The 18,961-nt window shown below is 49.8% G+C and overlaps 1 protein-coding gene across 3 annotated transcripts; it reads left to right on the top strand.

The window, feature by feature from the left end:
- Positions 1–829: 829 nt before the first annotated feature.
- Positions 830–18,595, top strand: LOC309519490 (transcription factor IIIB 50 kDa subunit-like). Of its 3 annotated transcripts, XR_014213842.1 has the most exons (6): positions 830–1,057; positions 5,063–5,225; positions 5,412–5,471; positions 6,152–6,473; positions 13,830–14,617; positions 18,507–18,595. XR_014213842.1 is itself a non-coding variant. In XM_082200549.1 (5 exons), the coding sequence occupies exons 1-5, from the start codon at positions 974–976 to the stop codon at positions 14,536–14,538; spliced, it is 1,338 nt and encodes a 445-aa protein (XP_082056675.1). In that variant the 5' UTR covers positions 830–973; the 3' UTR covers positions 14,539–14,686. The 3 variants fall into 3 exon arrangements, 2 of the variants coding, with proteins under 2 accessions (XP_082056675.1, XP_082056676.1); XM_082200549.1 differs by lacking the exon at positions 18,507–18,595 and having other exon boundaries at positions 13,830–14,686; XM_082200550.1 differs by lacking the exons at positions 830–1,057; positions 18,507–18,595 and adding an exon at positions 2,976–3,321 and having other exon boundaries at positions 13,830–14,686.
- The last annotated feature ends 366 nt before the right edge of the window (positions 18,596–18,961 follow it).

Genomic DNA, 18,961 nt, shown 5'->3' with positions numbered 1-18,961 from the left:
ACATGGATTAAAGATGATGAACCACAAGGGAGAGCAGAGGCCTTGAATTTGCCCAGCACCAGTTAATACTTCGACAGCAGCTACACAACTCACCTGATCTGTCCTCCTCACTATAGGAAGATGCAGAGGGGTTTTTTTAGTCGGAACTCACAGGAACTCAGTTCCGGCACCTCTCAGGTGAGCACCATTGCATTATAAGAGAACAAGGGAGGAGTTCATGGTGAGTTCCAGCACCTCATTTTCTAGAAAAATAGCACTGGGAATCATAGCTGTCAACCTTCCCTTATTTGGTGGAAAACTCCCTTATTCCAGCGCCGTTTCCCACTGTTGATATCCTGTAAATTTCCCAGATTTCAAAGGAAGCAGCTCCTCTCCCTCCCTGCCGGCCAGGGAGGCTCCTCAACTGCGTTGCTCACCAATAAGGAGTCTGAGAACGACTGGCGGGTGGAGCTTGCATACCTTGTGCCGATCAAATCGTCCGCATTGCCTGGGGACTCACCTTTGCTCAGCGCTTCCCAGCGGAGAGGTGACAATGTGGTTTTCCTTGCCGCTGTATCCCTTTGCCGGGTTGCTGCGCTGTACGAACCACCGCTTGAGGCTTCGTTTGACTGCTGGATGGGCTTTCTGCCTTTGGGCCTTTGGCTGGGAGGGGCTCTACTCTGTGTGTGTGTGTTTGTGTGTGTGTGTGTGAGAGAGAGAGAGAGTGAGAGAGAGAGTGACTGTCACTTAAGCGGATAATAGGAATGCTGTAGCTTCACACACTTACCTTCACACAATGTGTAATTAGGGAAGTTTTTTACGCAGGATGTCAGTACTTTAGATTTACAAGGGGATCTGAGAGATGAATGGGAGATACGGTTTGTCAGTATTAATGGGACAGCTAAATAGAAACTTAACCCCAATAGTTAGGACCAAGATTCAAATCCTGACTGGGTAACTTTACTCACTAGTAACATTGAACCATGAGGACGAGATGGTTGGACAGTGTTCTCGAAGCTACCAGCATGAGTTTGGCCAAACTGGGGGAAGCAGTGGAAGACAGGAGTGCCTGGGACAGGTGAGGCTGCTGATCCCTTATTTTCAAATCTGAAAGTTGACAGCTATGCTGGGAATATGTCATATTGATTCGTTTCAATGGGCCTACTCTCAGTAGGTCTAATGTTGGATACAACACATTGCTTTTTTGTTGTTGCTCACATAATTGTGCTTCTGTTTATCAGAAGAGGCCAGGACTGGTGCAAAACTGCCTCTCCACCTATAACCTCAAAAAATCTTGTCCCTTGTCCCCCTGCCCTCCAAGATTTCAAGCATTGCTTAAATGAGAACGTTTTTGAATTTGTTGTATTCTGAATGCCCATCACTGCTGCACTCTCATAGTTGCTGTGTGTAGCAGCATCTTAGAGCTTCAGCTGTATTTTGGAATTTTGGGGTCCCCTGCTGCAACAAAAATCAGATTTAAGCTGGTTAACACCTTTTTCCAATGGACAAATGTATAGAAATGTGATGTAGCAACTTTTAGGGAGAGCACCAAGTGTAAAGTAAGGGCGCCATCTGCTGGTTTGAGTTTTGCTCATCCATATTTTGTTCATAATAACGCAGCATTAAATTCCCTTGTGTGCAGTGCATGGCTCATAACTGTATATGGTGTGTGCATATGTAAGTTTCTATAGTCCTCCATTCCTTCCTATGAGGGTTGCTGAAGGTTGAGGGCTTGTGCAAGTTAGCCTAGGAATGGAAGAGAGTGTCTTGTAATACTTCTCTTGGAGATGCCACAGGTCCCATAGCACAGATGTGCAATCACATCCCCACAGTAAAACTTTCAGGTTCCACTTGCTGTTGCAAGAATGGTTGTTTACCCATGCTTTAGGTTTACCAAATGGTTTAGGTTTAAGCTGTTTGACTGTTAATAAACAACAGTTCCCCCAAAGTGGAAGCATTATGCTGCTAGGATTATTTTTATCAGGTCTGGGAAATGTGGTGCCAGTTTCACAACCACAGCATGCAGAACTGCACAGCACTGAAGCTATTATCAAAGTGCTAAATGATTGGTCTGATTGTTCTATCCAGAATATGACATTACTTTGACATAGCACTCTTGAAACACCCTAAAAGAATAGGGCAGAAACTTGCTCTCTGCTTCCCTAGAGGGCAAGACTAGATTTAAGTCACAGAAAGGTAGATTTTGGTTGAATCCAGATTAAGGCTACAACCTGAGTCAACATGGCTAGAACTGAAGAGTATGTCTCCAGTCCTAAGTGTTGATATTAATATTTCCCCCTATTACAGAAGGAGCTGGTGTCTCCCCCACTCAAAAATCTACAAGTATTCCAAGGGGAACTTATTTTAAATGAAAGATCAGGAAAGATAGGGTGAAAATGAGACAAAGGTAGGCTGCTAATAGACGGTTTACTACAAAGATGGAAAAGGAAGTCTTCAGCTTTCCTGGTGTTGTTGGTTTTTTAAACTTTTTTATTAAATTCCAAGAATAAACTCCGAGAAAAGGAGCTTAAAAGGCTGGAACTTCAGCTCATTCCCGGAGATCTGACAACCCCTCAGTCCAGACACAAATGCTCCAGCCTTTGCGAAAAGGCTGTCTCGACGCTTCTCTAACGCCCTCGAGCTGAGCGGCTCTGGCGGAACCTTTGTCCTGCGCTCCCTTGTTTCTTTCCGGAGGCCGCTTAGCGTTGGAGCGCGTCTGGGCCCGATTGCCCCGTTGCCATGGGGATTGCCCGGAAGGAGCGTGTGCCCTCTTGAAAAAGCTCCCCTGGCTTCTTCCGGTGTTGCGAAAGCGGCGGCGAGAGGATAAGTCAGCCCGCGTAAAGGGGGAAAGAGGCTCCTGGGTGGCTGTCTAGGAGCCAGGCCGGGTTTTTTTTTTGGGGGGGGGGATGTGGGATTTTTTTGGAGGGCATGCAAGCCGCGAGTGGCGTGGGCAGAAACCCCCTTCACCTGCCGCTGACTCTGCGAGCACCGCCAGCAATCCTCCTCCTCCTCTCCCTTGTTATAAGAATTCTAAGGCCTCAAATGTAGACTAAATATTCATGAATGCACACATATCTATATATATAAACCATGTGTCTGAAATAGTACGGGAGAGCAATCCTGAGGCCATTTTGACTCTCAATGACCTCAAATACTCATCTGCAGTGAGGGAGGCAAATAGGGAAAGCCTCCCCATTGCCTTTGCGCTTGCAAATCCTGTCTTAAGGGTGTATTTGTGTATGAATAGGGGGAGCCTGTGACCTGGATTCAGGAGCTAAAGTATTAACCATCACGAAAGAATGGCCAGGCTGCCCAGCTAATGCAATCGGCGACCATTATCAGGTATCCTGCTAGGCAGGGTTTCTGCTGTAGACCGCCTCCAATGATAGATGTATGATGATTTTGGGGTGGTCTTTGGCTAAGGGGGTTGGGCAAGGTCAAGGTTCCTGCACACTTTTGTTGAGGGTCTCTCCCCTCCTTGGAAGCAGGGGAGGGGACTCTGTTGCAACAGAAAAATAAACATCTGCCTTGTTTTCCACTGGATTCTGCCTCCATCCATTCTTCTCTGGCCGATCATGGACTTAGGGGACTCAGATTCCCATGGGGAGTTGGGAAGCAAAAGCCAAACCCCAATTTTTACATCACCATTACCGAAATCACACAAGTCAGTTTCCCCCTCTTTTTTCTGTGTCCCCTAACCAGCCAGCAGTTCACATCTCTTCCCCTTTCCCGCACTCCAGCTTGCCCTGGCATTATTCACTTGCCTTTAGGAGCCTCTGGAAAAACAAAGGAGGAGCTTTCCACAACAACTTTGTCTCCGTGCCCTTTTTTAAAATTATGAAGCACTTGTTTAGCGAATGGCTGTGGGGCAAGTCTTGCCAGGCCACCAGGCTGGTGATGCTTCAAATGCGAGAGGAAAAACCGCTAGCCCCACATCCAGGCTCCCTCCGGTTTTGGACAAACTGTGATACCCCACCCCCACCAAGAGCCTTTAAATACAGTAGTTTCCAATGACAAGACAGGATCAGGCCCTGTGTAATTTGAGCTGAGTACTTGGAGAGCGTTTCCTTCCCCTCCTAATCAAAGCTGCATTCTGCATATCAGAACTGAAGACAGAGCCCCCACAAATCTCTGGTAGTCTTTGTAGTTCTTTTCAGAAATGTAACGCTGTACTGTAGAATTCTCAGACTGATTTTATGATGATACTTTTCAAATGTGAGAGTATGGTAGGCCTTCAAGCTAGGAGACACCTTGATTTTGAGGGAAATAAAAAGACTTTGTTTTTCTATCTTCTCCATACTTTTTGTCCTGTTATATCTTCTAACATCCCGGCAGTGACTGTGGTTTTTGAATAGAATTTGATATACTTTAATACTTAGTAAATGATAAAAAAAATCAACAATTCTGTGGGCAATTCTAACTGGTTAGGTTGATACTGTTCTTTAAACCGCCCTGAAAGCCCTGGGTATAGGATGGTATATAAACTCAATTAATAATAATAATAGTAGTAGCAGTAGTAGTAGTAGTAGTAGTAGTAGTAATAAAGGTAAAGGGACCCCTGACCATTAGGTCCAGTCGTGAGCGACTCTGGGGTTGCGGTGCTCATCTTGCTTTATTGGCCAAGGGAGCCGGCGTACAGCTTCCGAGTCATGTGGCCAGCATGACCAAGCCGCCTCTGGCAAACCAGAGCAGCGCACAGAAATGCCGTTTACCTTGCCGCTGGAGTGGTACCTATTTATCTACTTGCACTTTGACGTGCTTTCGAACTGCTAGGTGGGCAGGAGCAGGGACCGAGCAACGGGAGCTCACCTCGTCACGGGGATTTGAACCGCTGACCTTCTGATCGGCAAGTCCTAGGTTATGTGGCTTAACCCACAGCGCCATCCGCGTCCCAGTAGTAGTAATACAAACAACTAATTTCACAGAGTTGTTGTGAGAATAAAAATTGGGTGGCGAGAGAACCATTATACCACCTTGAGCTCTTCAAAGGACAGGTGGGATATACGGTAAATGTAATACATGGAAGTAATTAAATAATACCAAAATATCAGTGACCAACTGTGGACCTGATTTATGCTTTCAGGCTGCTAAGATGTCGAGCCAAGAGAAGTGTCCAGACTGTGGCTCCTTGGAAATTGTAGAGGACTCTCATTATGCTCAGAACCAGCTGGTGTGCGCAGACTGTGGCTTCATTCTGACTGAAGGGCTTCTCACAACCACATATGCTGATGAAGAACATTTACAAGGTGAGGCTAAGAATAGCAAAATAGCTCAAAACTCTTTGTATCTTACAAAGACATAGGATTTGAGATACGACTTGCAAGCAGTTCTCAAATATAGACAGGCCCTACACCATTCAACAGTTTGAAAATGGGTGCATGTTTGAGAGCTTGGACCAAAGTTTGGCTGATATCTGTGTTTTTATCTCATAGAAGTCACATATTCACGGAGTACTGGTCAGAATGAGCAAACGAGCCGTTGTGTACAGCGAGGTACGTATTCTGCATTACTCTGTTGATGCTTTGTGGAAATTAATGTGTCTGTCATCCACAAGAGCTGCATTGTTTCACTTTCTAAAAGCAAAGAGAAGTTTGCATTTTTAAAACAGTCTTACCTATTTGCTGTGGGACCAACATCAAAACAACCTATTTTAGAATTTTAGAGGTACATAGAGTCCACAGTTCAGTTTGATTGCCTGATCAAATCCCACCTGAATCATTGACAGACTGGTTAACCATGGACCAGTCTGTTTCCATTACCATTAAACGGCCATTATAATTGTGTGTACAGCTGCAAAAAATAAAAATCAGTACATAACTAAAAGCCAAATCAAAATTAAATATGAAGTTGAAACAGCAATACTAACAGCCATTCTCAATTAGAGCCCCCAAAGACTTTCATTTGAAAAAGTTCTCCATAATATCCAAAAAAAGCCAAAGTAGGCTTGGTTTGGACACTCCAGTTACACTACCACAATTGAAAATATGTTATCCATGATTGCCACCCATCTATCCTCTAAAAGTGGGAGCATGTGAAACAGAGCCTCCACAGATTATCTTAGTATATGGGCAGCTTCATACAGGCAGAGACCTACCCTGCGGTTAGATTTGTCACTGATAAATGTGTATGTGGAAACATTTCTTAAGTACTGCTGTGGTATTTTCCCCCACAGGAGTCAAAGGTGTTCGGGATCTCTGCAAAGTTCTGCGGCTTCCTTCTCTGTTTGAAGATACAGCCGTGTCCTATTACCAGCAGGCAATCAAACGTCCCTGCTTCAGTTTAGTCAGATTGGAGAAGAAGGAGATGCTTGTGGGCTGTTGCGTCTTTGTGACCTGCCGCCAGCACAACTGGCCCCTGACCATGGGCACAGTCTGCCTGCTACTCTATGGAGACAAGGAGTTGTTTGCAAAGACCTATCTACGCTTCCTGAAGGAACTGGCACTGGATGTGCCTACTCTCAGCTTGATGGATATGGTGAAAACCCACCTCAACAGGTATGTTGAAGTTCTTATGCCCTTTCCTTGACAATACTTCTCAAAGTTGGTGTGCAATTTCCATATTTCAGAGACAGAATTTACAAGCATCATACGGACTGTGTGGTATATTGATTGGAAGGCTGCTGAAACAGCAAGCTTCTTAAAGTTCAGCAGGGATCGGTGTAGTCAGTGCTTCGATGTAGGAACCCTGTGTGCTGTGTGCTTCCATCATGGAAGAAATGGGTATTTTCATATGTGCATGTATACTCCAACTCCCTGATTTCTGAGATTTCATCTGAGGCACTTCAGGCAGGTCCAGGCTTTTCTCTTTAGCCACAGGGGCAGCAAACTTCCTTTTTTAAACAAATAATTCTCAGAATTGTGAATTCTGCTCCTGCTACCAATCCCGTAATTGCTTGGAAATCCTTCCTATTATTATTAAGGGCAAGAAGCCAACAAACAGAATTTTCTTGAGCACAAGTTAGGAAGAGTGTAAATTCAGCCCTGTCCATATAGTGCTGGTTAATGGAAGATGTTTGCTGTCAGAGCTGCCACCCAGTCCCAGCTCACATAGGACCAAGTCCGCCAGCGTTCACTTTATAAGAGTCTTTATTAAGTTACAGGTTTCATTTCCGAACTGCAGCGTGCAGCTCTACACCTTCTGCCCTAGGTCGGCGAAGACCCGTCTGAGTCCCCGCCTCTTGCACACCAGCTTAATACCCTAGCCTTGCTCCACCTCCTTCGCCTCTCCCTACGTCTCTGGGTCCTTCTGCCCCCCTGGGCCTCCTCCTTTCTACTCTCCTCTGACGCTGACCCCCCTGATCCTTCTGCCTCCTTGCGGCGGGCTTTGGGACCTGGCTCACTCTCCGGGCTGCTTACTGCTCCAGCTTCCGCTGCATTTGAACTTGGCGCGCGCGCCCAACTCTCTACTTTCCTCTTAACCATTGCCTCGCTCTCTGAGGAGGGCGTGACCACCCCTGACTCGTGCCCTCCCTCCTGCTGACAGCCTCCGGAACCCGATGCCTGGCTACCTTCCTCCCTGCTGCTCTCAGTCTTGAGCGTGGGTCCCGACTTCCAGCTGCTGCCGCCCTCAGTTACGAGCGTGGGTCCCGACTTCCAGCTGCTACTCTCTGAATCTCCTCTGTTCCCTTCCTCCTGGGGTGTCCCCCCGGATCCCCCCCTTGCTCTGCTCACTGGGGCTCCCTTTTGGGAGTCCTCTGACTCACTGCTTAGGCTTGGAGATCTCGGGTCGTCATCATCACTCATTTTCCCTTCGGATTCCTCCCCCTCGCTCTCTGCTTCCTCCCTTCTCTGCGTCTCTGCTCCTGAACCCCTGACATCCATCCCCCCCTCGAAGCCCCCCCTTCCCCCCTCCCCGCTTTCAGGTGTGGGTGCTGGGTGCTCCATCATCACGGGAGGGAATGCCGGATACAGTTCGCTCCCCGTGGTTGGCCGCCAACTGAAGACCTCCGAGTCTTCCTCCTCGCGGTCGCCGACGTTGACCTGTTCCGCTTCCATCTCTGTACCGCCGTGCTCGAACCCAAGGTCCTCCCCGAACACGTCCATGTCAGTCTCTGCGTCGGTCGCTCGACCTGGCATCTCCAGCCACTTCCGGCGCCATTGCTCCTCCGGTCGATCGTCCCACCAATACGAGGTGTCTGACGCCGAACCCGCCGGCGATCCTTCTGGGGAACGGGTGCTCAGTGCGGGTTCCCCGTCCGAGTCGAATCCATGGAACGTGCTGGAAGAAAGTGTGGGCGTGAACAGCCAGTCGTCGAAGAAGCTCGCTGGCATGGGTCTGTGTGGGAAAAGGGCATGAAACTCGTCCTTGAGCAGGGGTTCCTCCAAAGCGTAGTCTGGCACCCAGCTATTGGCGCTGGCCCGGGTGCCCTCTCTGGCTAGGAGGTATTCGACTCCCTCTTCCCCCCATCTGGAGTCCAAAATCTCCGTGACCTCGTTGATGGGGTCTTGCTGCGTCACCCCTCGCGTCTCCGTCCGCTCCCGGAACGGACTCGGTGCCGTCCCTGGCTCCTGGAATCTGTGAGGTGCCTTGTAGGGAGTGAGCACCGACCTGTGGAACACCGGATGCATTCTGGAACCCTCCGGCAGCACCAGTCGGAAGGCTACCGGGTTGATCTGTGCTTCGACTTGGTACGGACCAATTTGCTTGTGCCCCAACTTCTTCTTGGCTAGTGACCTGGTCGGCACTGCGTGGGCTGCCAACCAGACCCAGTCTCCCACTTGGATCTCTTCGCCAACCCGCCTGTGCTTGTCAGCTTGCACCTTGTAGGCGTGCTTAGCTAGCTCCAGCTGCCGTCTGAGTTGATCGTGTACCGCCTGCAACTCTGACGCGAACGCGTCCGCCGTCTGTGGTTCTCCGTCCCCCACTCTCTCCCGTCCCGGGAAGGTTCTGGGATTCCTCCCATTGTTGGCGAAGAACGGCGTCACCCCTGTGGACACGTGCTTCGTGTTGTTGTAAGCGAACTCGGCGAGCGGCAGGTAATCCACCCAGGTCGCAGGTTGTTGATTGGCATAGCATCTCAGGTACTGCTGCATGATGGCATTGACCCTCTCTGCTTGCCCGTTGGTCTGCGGGTGTCTTGCTGATGCCAGATCGACCTTGACATTTAGAAAACTCATCAGCTTCTGCCAGAAATTCGAGACGAACTGGCGCCCGCGGTCGGACAGGATAGACCGCGGCAGACCATGCACTTTGAACACGTGATCTATGAACAGTTTGGCGGTTTGTTCCGCCGTGGCCACCTTCGCACACGGAATGAAATGTGCCATCTTGGTGAACAAGTCCACCACCACTAGTACAGCTGTCTTGCCTCTCGAGCTGGGTAGATCCGTAACAAAGTCCAGGGCCACCCTCTCCCACGGTTCAAACGGCGTTTGCAGCGGTTCCAGCAGTCCCGCCGGTGGTTTGTGCACCGGTTTGGCCCTCTGGCAGGTGTCGCACCTCGCAACGTAGTCCGCGACTTCCCCTCTCAGTCTGGGCCACCAAAAGTCCCTTGCGACTAATTCCACCGTTTTTTCCGTGCCAAAGTGCCCGGCCGTGGGTGCGTCGTGCAGCTGCTGCAGTACCCTGGCGCGAAGTTCGTCTCCCGGCACGTAGATGGCCCCTTTACGTAAGAGCAAGCCGTCTCGTATCTGGAACTCGTCGCCCTTCGCCGTGCCCTTGTGCACCTCTGCCATCTTCGCCTGCGCGAAGGAGTCGTCCTGCAACGCCCGCCGCACCGCATCCAGGTCTACTGTGGCTGAAGCGCACGCCCACGCTGTTGGCGCGAAGATGTGCATGGCTGCCGCTGGCGTCGCCTCTTCGAGGTATTGCGGTTTGCGGGACAGTGCATCCGCCATGACGTTGGTGTCGCCTGGGACGTACTCTATTCGGAAATTGAAGTCAGCAAAGAACTCCGCCCAACGTATCTGCCTCTGGTTCAGGAACTGAGCCGTGCGCCAGTGCTCCAGATTCTTGTGATCCGTGCAGACCTGCACCGTGTGCTTGGCGCCGATCAGGAAGTGCCTCCACGCCTTGAAAGCTGCATGAATGGCCAGCAACTCCCTGTCCCAGATGGTGTAGTTCTGCTCCGACTTGCTGAGCTTTCTGGAGTAGAACGCTCCAGGCCTCCAGACCCCCTGTGGGTCCCTTTGCAGCAGGACAGCTCCCACTGCTCTATCGGACGCGTCTGTCTCTACCCGCATCGGTCTGCTGGGGTCGATATGCAGCAGTTGCTCTTCCGACGCGAAGAGACGCTTGAGTGCTTGAAAGGACTGCTCCGCCTGCTCCGTCCAGATGAATTTCTTTTTCTTGGAGCTTAGCGTGTCCGTAATGGCCGCCGTCTGCATCGCGAACCCCTTGATAAACTTGCGATAGAAGTTGGCGAAGCCGACAAACCGCTGGACCTCCTTCCGGTTGCGCGGGCTCTTCCAATCCAACACCGCACGAACCTTGGCGCTGTCCATGGCTAGCCCCTTGTCCGACAACTTGTAACCCAAGAAATCCACCTCCGTCGTGTCGAACTGGCACTTCTCCAGTTTGGCGTACAGTCTATGCTGCTGCAGCCTCTTCAGCACCTCCCGAACATCTTGGTCATGGGCTTGCTGCGATTCGGAGAATATCAGGATGTCATCCAGAAAGCAGACGCACTTCTTGTAAAGGAGTCCCGCCAACACATGATGCATGAAAGCTTGGAAACAGTGAGAACCGTTTTGCAATCCAAACGGCATCACTCTGTATTCGTAGGTGCCCAGAGGCGTGAACATGGCTGTCTTCCACTCATCGCCCTCCCTCATGCGGATGAGATTGTACGCACCTCGCAGGTCCAACTTGGTGAACACGCGTCCCTTGCGCACCGTCGCTAGTAGGTCGTCAATCCTGGGCATGGGGAAATCAGAAGGCTTGGTCATCTTGTTTAAGAGGCGAAAATCCACCACCAGTCTTTTTTGGGGCGTGTCTTTCTTCTTCACGAAGAAAACAGGACTGCCCCCTACTGCCCTGGACTCCCGGATGAAACCGCGCTGCAAATTGTGATCTATGAACTGTTTGAGTTCCTGTAATTCGTCCTCAGACATGGAATACAGCTTCCCTTTCGGCAGCGTCGCCCCTGGTAGGAGGTCAATCTTGCAGTCATATTGCCTGTGCGGTGGTAGCTTGTCAGCCTCTTTCTCGCAGAAGACCTCCAGAAAGTCTGCGTATTTGTGGGGGACTGCTTGCAACGTTCCCAACTGCAGTTGTGATTCCTCCTCCTCTCCCTCCTGTCTGGGCAGGATGCAGTGTTCTGCGCAATAAGAGGAGCCGAAGATCAGCTGTCTCTGGTACCAAGCCAGTGTCGGACTGTGCCTGTCCAGCCAACTCATGCCCAACACAATGGGCGTGTCCGACAGTTGGGTGACATTAAAACTGATGACTTCCCTGTGGTTGCCAAGGCGCATCACCATCGGTGGCGTTTGCTTCACCACCTGCCCCCCTAGCAACTCTCTGCCATCCACTGTGACGACTTGCAGGGGCAGAGTGGCAGGCAGTAGCTGTATAGCGTGCTGCTCCACAAAATCCTGCGCTATAAAGTCTGCGTTGCTTCCAGAATCCACAGAAAGCGGCACTTCGATAGTGACGCCATCGGGTAGCTGGAGAGATGCTGTGAGCTGCACTACTGGTTTGGGTGGGAGGGGGTCCGTGGGTTGCAAGATCGCTGGGGACTGCTTCACTGATGCGTCTGGCTGGGCCCCAGTGCCTCTGTCTCCAGCCAGACATCGTCGTTTCCCTGCTGTGGTCCTCCTTGCTGCGTTGCTGCAGTCACCATTGCTGAGGCTGCAGTGTGCTTGTGGAGCCTCCGGGGACACTCTTTCGCCAAATGGCCTGGATCCTCGCAGATGTAACACTTCCTGTTCCCTCTAGGAGGCTTCGCTTTCACTGCTGTCGGTGCTTGGGCTCTGGCTGCTGACTGAGCCCTTGCACCTCCAACCTCCATCGGTTCCCCTCCCCCTCCAGGCGGAGGTGTGGATTGCGCACGCGCTGCTTCTCTTGGAATGAAAGAGAAACTTCTCGCTGCTTCGCGCCCTCCACGTCCTTCATCTCTGCACCATGGACGTTCTTCCAGCCTCACCCCCACAGTCAGCGCCCTTTGGACCACCTCCTGCGTGCTTCGGGGCCTCTCCCCCCTAGCAATCTCATCCTTGACCGCAGAGCTTAGACCCTCCCAGAACAGGTCTCTGACAGGGGGCGAATCCCGGTCCCACTCTAAGGCACTGACCAGCGCAAAAAAGCGGGCGTGGTACTGCCGGACGCTTGCCCTCCCTTGTTTTAGTCCATGAATCTCCCGTCGGGCAAGATCCACATCAATAGTAGACAAAAAACACGCATCCATCGCTTTGATAAAGGCATCTGCATTCTGAAGCGCCGGGTCTTTATCCCTCCACAAATTGCGTAGCCACGCTTTAGCATCCCCATGCAAATGGGATAGTATGAACCCCACTTTCTCTTCCTCATCTCTAAAGTCTTTTGCCAGCAGTTGCAGTGCGCACATTACGTCTGCTCGAAAATTGGGGTACTGTTGTAAATTCCCATCGAAGTGAGCCACAAGCCCTCCTGCTCTCCGTGCCAACCCAACCCCCTCCGGTCTGGGTCCTGGCTGCCCGTGTTTAACCCATGCTTCAAACCTGGCGTGGAGATCTCTGTAGGCGGCTGCCGCATCCTCCTCCCTCTTCTTGGATGCCAGTACCTCCGCGTTCAATTGGGTAACTGCCTGTTGCAGCGCTGCAACTGTCTCTGCTTCCGTCATCTCTGCTAACCGTCGTGAGCTTGCTCCCAAACACCGATCCCCTCCTCCAGCTGCCTCTCCCTCCGCTGCGAGATATCAGGTGTCCGAAGCTTTTGAGAGACGGGTCTTACTGTCAGAGCTGCCACCCAGTCCCAGCTCACATAGGACCAAGTCCGCCAGCGTTCACTTTATAAGAGTCTTTATTAAGTTACAGGTTTCATTTCCGAACTGCAGCGTGCAGCTCTACACCTTCTGCCCTAGGTCGGCGAAGACCCGTCTGAGTCCCCGCCTCTTGCACACCAGCTTAATACCCTAGCCTTGCTCCACCTCCTTCGCCTCTCCCTACGTCTCTGGGTCCTTCTGCCCCCCTGGGCCTCCTCCTTTCTACTCTCCTCTGACGCTGACCCCCCTGATCCTTCTGCCTCCTTGCGGCGGGCTTTGGGACCTGGCTCACTCTCCGGGCTGCTTACTGCTCCAGCTTCCGCTGCATTTGAACTTGGCGCGCGCGCCCAACTCTCTACTTTCCTCTTAACCGTTGCCTCGCTCTCTGAGGAGGGCGTGACCACCCCTGACTCGTGCCCTCCCTCCTGCTGACAGCCTCCGGAACCCGATGCCTGGCTACCTTCCTCCCTGCTGCTCTCAGTCTTGAGCGTGGGTCCCGACTTCCAGCTGCTGCCGCCCTCAGTTACGAGCGTGGGTCCCGACTTCCAGCTGCTACTCTCTGAATCTCCTCTGTTCCCTTCCTCCTGGGGTGTCCCCCCGGATCCCCCCCTTGCTCTGCTCACTGGGGCTCCCTTTTGGGAGTCCTCTGACTCACTGCTTAGGCTTGGAGATCTCGGGTCGTCATCATCACTCATTTTCCCTTCGGATTCCTCCCCCTCGCTCTCTGCTTCCTCCCTTCTCTGCGTCTCTGCTCCTGAACCCCTGACATTTGCCTTTTGTGATTCAAGCTGCTCAGCTTGCCTTTTTGGTGTCCTTGGAAAATGCAGGGCCTTCTGCCCTTTGCCCTTTCACAGAATGCTTCTTTTTGCTCATGTCCCTCTTTCACCTATTTGTCTTCTCCATCCTGCCACATCTCCCAATCCAATGGCTTGTTTGGTTTTCATCTTTCCAGCTTCAAGATTTTCCAGAATACACCCAGCGTCCCGACTAAGTTTGTGGAAGAAAAGGAGCAGCTGGTGGCAAGGACTATCCAGATGGTGGAACTTGCCAGCGACACGTGGCTGGTGACCGGCCGGCACCCCACCCCCCTAGTGACAGCAGCAGCCTTCCTGGCTTGGCAGTCTCTTCGGCCTGTCGATCGCCTCACTTGCACCCTTTCTCAGTTCTGTAAGCTTGCTGGTATGGAGGCTCCCCGGCCAGCCCACCAGAGACTGAAGTTGCTGCATAACATCCTCCTGCAAATGGCTTCTCAGCTGGGCTGGTTGCGAGTGCTGAAAGTGGACCGTCGGAGTGTGGCAAAGTACATCGGTGACCTTCTGCGGCACCGCCGTGTGCTTCTACAGGCTGCCTTCCGCATCGTGGATACTACGGAAGACCGTGGCCTAGAAAACTCAGCAGCTGCACCACTGCAGCTAATCGATGAGAGCGCGGCAACAGTAGAAGAGGCCTCCCTTTCAGGAGAGAAGCAGAAGTTCAGCAAGCGGAAACCTTTGCTCCCACCCTGCGTCTTGAACCCCGCAAAGAGGCTACGAACTCCTCAGCTAAGCCTTAAAGATTCTGCTATCACTGGGGATGAGCCCATTTTAGACAGTGAGATAGAGCAGTATATCCGAACTCCAGAAGAAAAGGAGATGTTTAGCAAGGCTCAAGCGTGCCTGTGAACTCAAAGCTGCAAGTGATTCAGACAGGCTTGCAAGAAATAGCCTTCTGATACATATTATCTCTAGGAGGCTTAGTTTGGTAAGTATAGAGTATACACTTCCAAAGTTTATGCTAAATACATTACTTCTGGTAAATGAGCCATCATAACCACTAGAGGATTGTGAAAATTTGTGTCCTGGGCTTTTTAGACTTGTCTACCTATGTACTGTCTGAAGCAAAGGGATTCATTGGTTGCCAGATGTGATTCCCGCCCCCTGCCCCCCCCCCAGCTCTCCTGCCCCACTAAGAATCTCCCGCATCCTTCAGGCATGGCTCCTCCCACCCTGCTGTGGTAATAATTAAAGACAGGTTTGGGTGGCTTGGATAACTTTGGTTACTGGTAGGGACCACTAGTAACTAGTTGGCGAGGTTGATTATTTTCCTTCAACTCTGACAAGAGGTATAGGAAGTGGCCACATTGCAGTGGTTTGCATGCTGTTTAGGACAACTTTTGGTGTAAAGATTGGCAGGCTTCCATGCGTATCTCTGGGTGAGAAGTAGTATCCACTCTTGAAGGGTTGGGTGGAGGCAGTCAGCCAGCCTGAGCAACAAATACCTCTTTGAGTTGGCGTTTGACTTGAATTAATGTTTGTCTGGTCTACTTATGGTCCTCATAGTTAGGCATGAGAGAGTGGAAGAGAAGTGTAAAAATCTAATTGCAAGTTGTTTCAGACATTCATGCTTTAAACCTAGATCCAGAAGAAAAAGTTGTGGCTTTGCAAGCATCTCTTTATAGAACATGGTATGGTGGTTCCTGAACATGATGCCCGTGTCACTAGATAGGTGGTGAGTCAGTCGCCCTGATTAATGGAGCTGCTTAGTTAATTTTTGTCCCTACATGCACACGGTGAGGGGAGAGCGAGCGAGCGAGCGAGCAAGGGGCCTCCCGTGGAGCTCCCGCTGCCAGGGGCAGTCTACCTGCTGGGGCACGGGGCACATGCAGGGAGGGAGGGAGGGGGCTGGTGCCAGGCGCTGCCCAGAGAGGCCTCCTAAATATGACCCGTTGCATCTGATTTTTGTGCCTTCTTTATTTAGGGAGTCATAGCAGGACTTCTGAAGAAATGCGGATAAGGGCATGCTTTAACTTCAAAGGGAGAGAGGAGATATGCCAGAGTGTTGTGGTCATTGTAGGATTAGCCAGGTTCATTACTTTGTCCAGTTCCAGTTGCTGCATTTTAAGGAGGAGATAGACAAACTAGAGGAGGAATCTTTCTGGCTGTGGGGGGCCAAAAACTTTGACGTGTGGGTGGGGCAACTAGCAAGTAAATCACATTCTGCCATTGTGACATCAAAATGTTGGCAAGTGGGTTGTCTTGACTACCTGCCAACATAAATTGTGTAGGGTTCCATGTTGGGGTTCCAGAGTGCAAGGGGCTTTGGCAGTGTTATGCCTTGTAAGCCTCCCTGCATCCCTCCTTTCCGTCTCTTATGTCAGAGATCAAAAGGAGCTTCACGGAATTGCTTTCAAAGCCTTTTGCAAGCCTTCAATGAGCTGCAGCTTGGACAGTAGGAGCGATGGTTGAATGGGAGCCTACTTTAATGGCATCCCTTATTGGGCAGGTGAGCGTGGCTTCTCCAGATTGGCCTTGTGGGCAAATGGGACTGGTGGGTCACGTTTGGTCTGTGAGCCGGAGGTTGTGCACCCCTGAACTATAGCATATTCCAAAGATGGTGAGGAGTCTGGAAACCAAGTCCTATGAGGAACAGTTGAAAAAGCTGGGCATGGTTAGCTTGGAGAAGGAAAGGTTAAGAGGAGACAGGAGAATAGTTCTCAAATACTGTATTTTTTGCTCTATAAGACTCACTTTTTCCCTCCTAAAAAGTAAGGGGAAATGTGTGTTTGTCTTATGGAGCGAATGCAGGCTGCGTAGCTATCCCAGAAGCCAGAACAGCAAGAGGGATTGCTGCTTTCACTGCGCAGCGATCCCTCTTGCTGTTCTGGCTTCTGAGATTCAGAATTTTTTTTCCCTTGTTTTCCTCTTCCAAAAACTAGGTGTGTCTTGTGGTCTGGTGCGTCTTATAGAGCGAAAAATACGGTAACTGAAAGACTGTGATGCAAAAGGTGGAGCAGATGTGTTCTATGTTACTCCAGATGACAGATGTACCATATTTTTTGCTCTATAAGACTCACTTTTCCCCTCCTAAAAAGTAAGGGTAAATGTGTGTGCGTCTTATGAAGCGAATGCAGGCTGCGCAGCTATCCCAGAAGCCAGAACAGCAAGAGGGATTGCTGCTTTCACTGCACAGTGATCCCTCTTGCTGCTCTGGCTTCTGAGATTCAGAATATTTTTTTTCTTGTTTTCCTCCTCCAAAAACTAGGTGCGTCTTGTGGTCTGGTGCGTCTTATAGAGAGAAAAATACGGTAAATGCAATGACTGAAAACATTTAAATAAGATGGCTTTGACTTTACGTTAGGAGAAACTTCTTAAGTGTATGAGTAGTTCAAAGACGGATCAGACTGCCTTGGGAAGTGGTGGGATCTCCTCCTATGAAGGTTTCTAAGCTATGGCTAGATGTCCATTTGCTTAGGAAGCTGTGTATTTGCAAGATTCCTGCACTGAATCCGTTGGGCATTGGACTAGATGACATCCAAGGTCCCTTACTACTCTATAGTTCTGTTTGAAGATGTTGACTTCCTGCTGACTAAATGGCATTTCCAGGTTCAGAGGCAATTTACCTGTGTATGTCAGAGGCTCAAGGTCCACATGTCCAAACAGGTGTCAAACAGCATGCTGCATGAGAATTATTCATCTCAGCTGTTTATCTGACAGCAGCAAAAGCTAAGCTCTTAACACGATGGATCATGGATTAAAAATGCCACTTTTAGTAAAGATTCCACCGTTGTCCATAGAGTTTACTGGGAGACCACGGGCGAGTCACACTCAGTCTAATCGATCACAAGGGTTGTTGTGAGAATGAAATGGGATGGGGAAATGAGAACTATGTATGTCACTCACACATAGTTATTTGAAGTAAGGGTGGGGCAAAAATGCAATAAGCAAACATTGCAAGCAGAGGCGGGATCAAACTTTTAAAAACACTTTATTAAAACTTGAAATAAACAGCAGTATAATGTGCTACGGCATAATATAAAGAGTTGGTGTGGTGTAAAGGTTAGTGTCAGACTAGGACCTAGGAGACCAGGGTTCAAGTGACCGCTCAGCCATGAAGCTCACTGACTGACCTTGGCTCTCAGTCTAACATAGGGTTGTTATGGGGATTAAATGAGGAGGGGTAGAATCACGTATGCCATCTTGAGCTCACTGGAGAAGAAGGTGGGCTATTAAACAATCAAGCAAGCTTTGAAGAACTTGTAAAGTATCCTGTGGATGCCTTTCCTGAGCAGAGTCCTGCTGGATCACAGTAGTTGGCATACTTAATTTTATTCAATTGTTGTAAACTTCCCTAACAACCTATTTTTAGCTAAAGGGAAGAATAAACATCTATTAAATAAAATAATTTGTATCCAGCTTTGGATAGCGGTTATCTCAATGCATCCAGGAAACATGGATGCAGGGTGTGGAACTGACAGTTCTTCCTTAGTTTGCTGCCTTGGCAACTGATATTCAGTGGTATTAATGCTTGTGAACATGGAAGTTCCATTAAGTTGTCAAGGCGAGTAGCCGATACAAATTTAGTTAATTCCTTTATAGGGCCTCCTAAACTAGGGTCCATCTCCCAATCGTGAATCCCCTAAACGTTGGCATCTTTGTCTTCTCCTTAAATCTTGGTTAGCAAGAATTCCTTTTTCTAAGAAGTGTGCTGCAACACATGCATTATTTTAAAACAAAATATTGTCGGAAAATATTTGAGAAATGTGGGAAAATTCTCCCATATTTTGGGAGAAATTGCATGCTTTTGTACATAAGCTGCTGTTTCTGTTCTAAAACTTTCCTGGTAATGACTTTCTCATTTTCTCTCTTTCTAGCTCTGTATCCTCTGCTGTATCCCGCTCCGTTCAAGACTGTTCGGCAGAATTTGTCTTGGTTCATGTGGTGCCTTTCAGGGAGTAAGAAGGTTAGACACACTAAGATGGCTTGCATCTTGGGTTTTAGTGCAGAAACAGTCTATTCTACAGAGTTCCTCTGACTGTTGATACCTTTTATGCAGATGTCTTCATGGCATAACCTTAAATGGAGAGGTAGCTGTTTGGCAATGGGCAAGGTCATGCTGTGGAGCTGTTCTACCATAACTCATGAACTAGTAAGGCCTGCTAATATTGCATGATACCAGAGCATAACAGCACAGGTTAGGTGGAGCTGTTAAGCGATCATGGGACTCGGCTTAGTAGCAGAGCCTTTCCTGTGTCTTCCTGCAAAATTATATGAATATTTGGGGGAACCCATTGCCCTGGACAATGGATAAATTTACAGTACAAAATTA

This window comes from Podarcis vaucheri (genome assembly GCF_965113315.1).
Source record: "Podarcis vaucheri genome assembly, chromosome: 15".
Classification (NCBI taxonomy): domain Eukaryota; kingdom Metazoa; phylum Chordata; class Lepidosauria; order Squamata; family Lacertidae; genus Podarcis; species Podarcis vaucheri.
Note: the sequence above shows the minus strand (reverse complement) of the source record. Positions and strands in the feature narration are given on the sequence as shown.

Coding starts and splice junctions, on each gene's coding strand:
- LOC309519490 (XM_082200549.1), top strand. CDS start 974: ATGGTTGGACAGTGTTCTCGAAGCTACCAGCATGAGTTTGGCCAAACT. Junction 1,058..5,062: donor GACAGGAGTGCCTGGGACAG/GTGAGGCTGCTG, acceptor TTATGCTTTCAG/GCTGCTAAGATGTCGAGCCA. Junction 6,474..13,829: donor GTGAAAACCCACCTCAACAG/GTATGTTGAAGT, acceptor TCATCTTTCCAG/CTTCAAGATTTTCCAGAATA.